General features: G+C 50.9%; 1 protein-coding gene across 1 annotated transcript; it reads right to left on the bottom strand.

Moving 5' to 3' along the window:
* Positions 1 to 642: 642 nt before the first annotated feature.
* On the bottom strand, positions 643 to 1,550 carry H257_19272 (hypothetical protein; the record flags this gene model as incomplete). Its single annotated transcript, XM_009848418.1, has 2 exons — positions 643 to 948; positions 999 to 1,550. 2 exons carry the CDS (start codon positions 1,548 to 1,550, stop codon positions 643 to 645), a joined length of 858 nt encoding a protein of 285 aa, XP_009846720.1.
* Between the last annotated feature and the right edge of the window lie 288 nt (positions 1,551 to 1,838).

Genomic DNA, 1,838 nt, shown 5'->3' with positions numbered 1-1,838 from the left:
TTGCAGGCATTTTTTCGCCCCAACGTTGCATCAAATCAACTTATCAAAGATAATGTTTGAGTTTTACAGTGCTCAAACTATTTACCTAAAAATTGCGTTTATATCGACGCCATCAGTGGGGTGACAGTCAGAGGAGAACTTGGACAGCACTCGGCCTGCAGGTCAGGTATCGACGTGATACTTTGGGGGTGTACCTACTTTCATCGTTTAGATGCTTGGCCTAGTTTCATGAGCACACGGCAACGCAATATCGCCGAAAGCAAGGCGAGACTCAGCTATAATTTCGCGTACTAGGTAAATTGTCAGGAACACCAGTGAAGAACCAGGTAGTATCATAACAACTGATTGTATCAGTTATATAATTTGTGAGAGTACATCAAGTCAGACATCCTGTCATTGATCAGTACATCAATGTACGACCAAGTGATGAGTTATATTGTAATTCAAATAGGTTAATTACAATATACCTGCATCACTGATCATGATGATACCTACTGCTCCTAAGCTCTATTAAGTACTCAAAGAACTCAACTTCACTTTTAGTTTCTCATTTCGGAGTTGTCGCTATCACAAAGGTCAATGATTTCCACGTCTGCTGCATCTTCAGCTGGGCGAGGGGGGTCTTCTCGATGACTCTCATGATCAGTGTTTGGGAGAGGGTTTGTGGTCGGCTTGGTGACGGTGGACGCTGGGGGACAAATGTGGGCCGGTCAAAGTGGCGTACGGAGTCATATGACCCAAAATACGACTGCGTGGAGGGTCATTTCGCGCCGGCTTAGCGGCTGAGGAATGTGGTGTAGTGTGGATCGGCTGGGGGGACGAGCGAGGGCCAGTCTGGGTAGTCTTTCGGCCTTTGGGTTTCGAATGGGTATGGGGCGTGGCGAATGGGGCGTAATCACTTCGGACCGGTGGGACTTCACCTTGGGTCGTGGATTGGAGGTACGCATCCTATTCGAGGTACTTCCTTCGAATTTTGCTCTCGATGAAACAGTCTTTACCAATCGCAGCGGCGTGGCCTGCAATACAGCATTGCGATGCGTTCTGGCTGGTGTAGGGGCGGTGGCATTCGGTGCCACTTGAGATCGCTTGACGCTGGTCAGATTTTCTATCGTTGAAGCACCTCGCGAGGTCCGTAAGGGGGTGGGGGGCGTCCAAATCACATGTGCCGTGTCGCAAGGATGACTTGGGGCTGGCTTTGGCTGCGTGGGCGTCGGTCTTCGGGTGACAAGCGAGTTGAACAAGCGCTCGATTTGACTATTGGATGGTGGGTTTGGGGATGCCTTGCGAGCGTCGGACATTAGTCCGGCATGGACCGATTCCTGAGAACTCGGAGGGACACTTCGGGTTTGCCTGGTTGCAGTGGCCCTTGTGACAACACGGTCACATGAAGAGGAAGAGGGAGCGGGAAAGCTGTCGCCCGCTAGCAATGCGTCAAAGTGGTAGTCGTCAAGAAAACCATCCAGAGCGATGTCGTCGTTGGCTATGGGGTGCATGATACGCTTTCGATGGGGCTGCCGCACGTACTCGTGGCCCCCCAGTTGTTCCTGCATTGTCAATGGAGGCTTATTAGAATTTTAACCGGATAGTATTCCGGACTTAATATTGCCTTCTCGCGTTATCCGGCTGATCGGGCTCACTCGGGGGGGGGGGTTGGTTGTGTTTACAGTGTTTTCACGATCCGGTTATGTAACCGAACTGCGGGTCCTCTTCATCCGGATACCCAAAGGTCCCCAGTTCGAATCCACCTGAAAAGAAGGGATATTCGGATGAAGAGGACCCGCGGTTCGGTTACATAACCGGATCGTGAAAACACTGTAAACACAACCAACCCCCCCCCC

Source organism: Aphanomyces astaci (assembly GCF_000520075.1).
Source record: "Aphanomyces astaci strain APO3 unplaced genomic scaffold supercont1.450, whole genome shotgun sequence".
Lineage (NCBI taxonomy): Eukaryota > Oomycota > Saprolegniomycetes > Saprolegniales > Verrucalvaceae > Aphanomyces > Aphanomyces astaci.
Note: the sequence above shows the minus strand (reverse complement) of the source record. Positions and strands in the feature narration are given on the sequence as shown.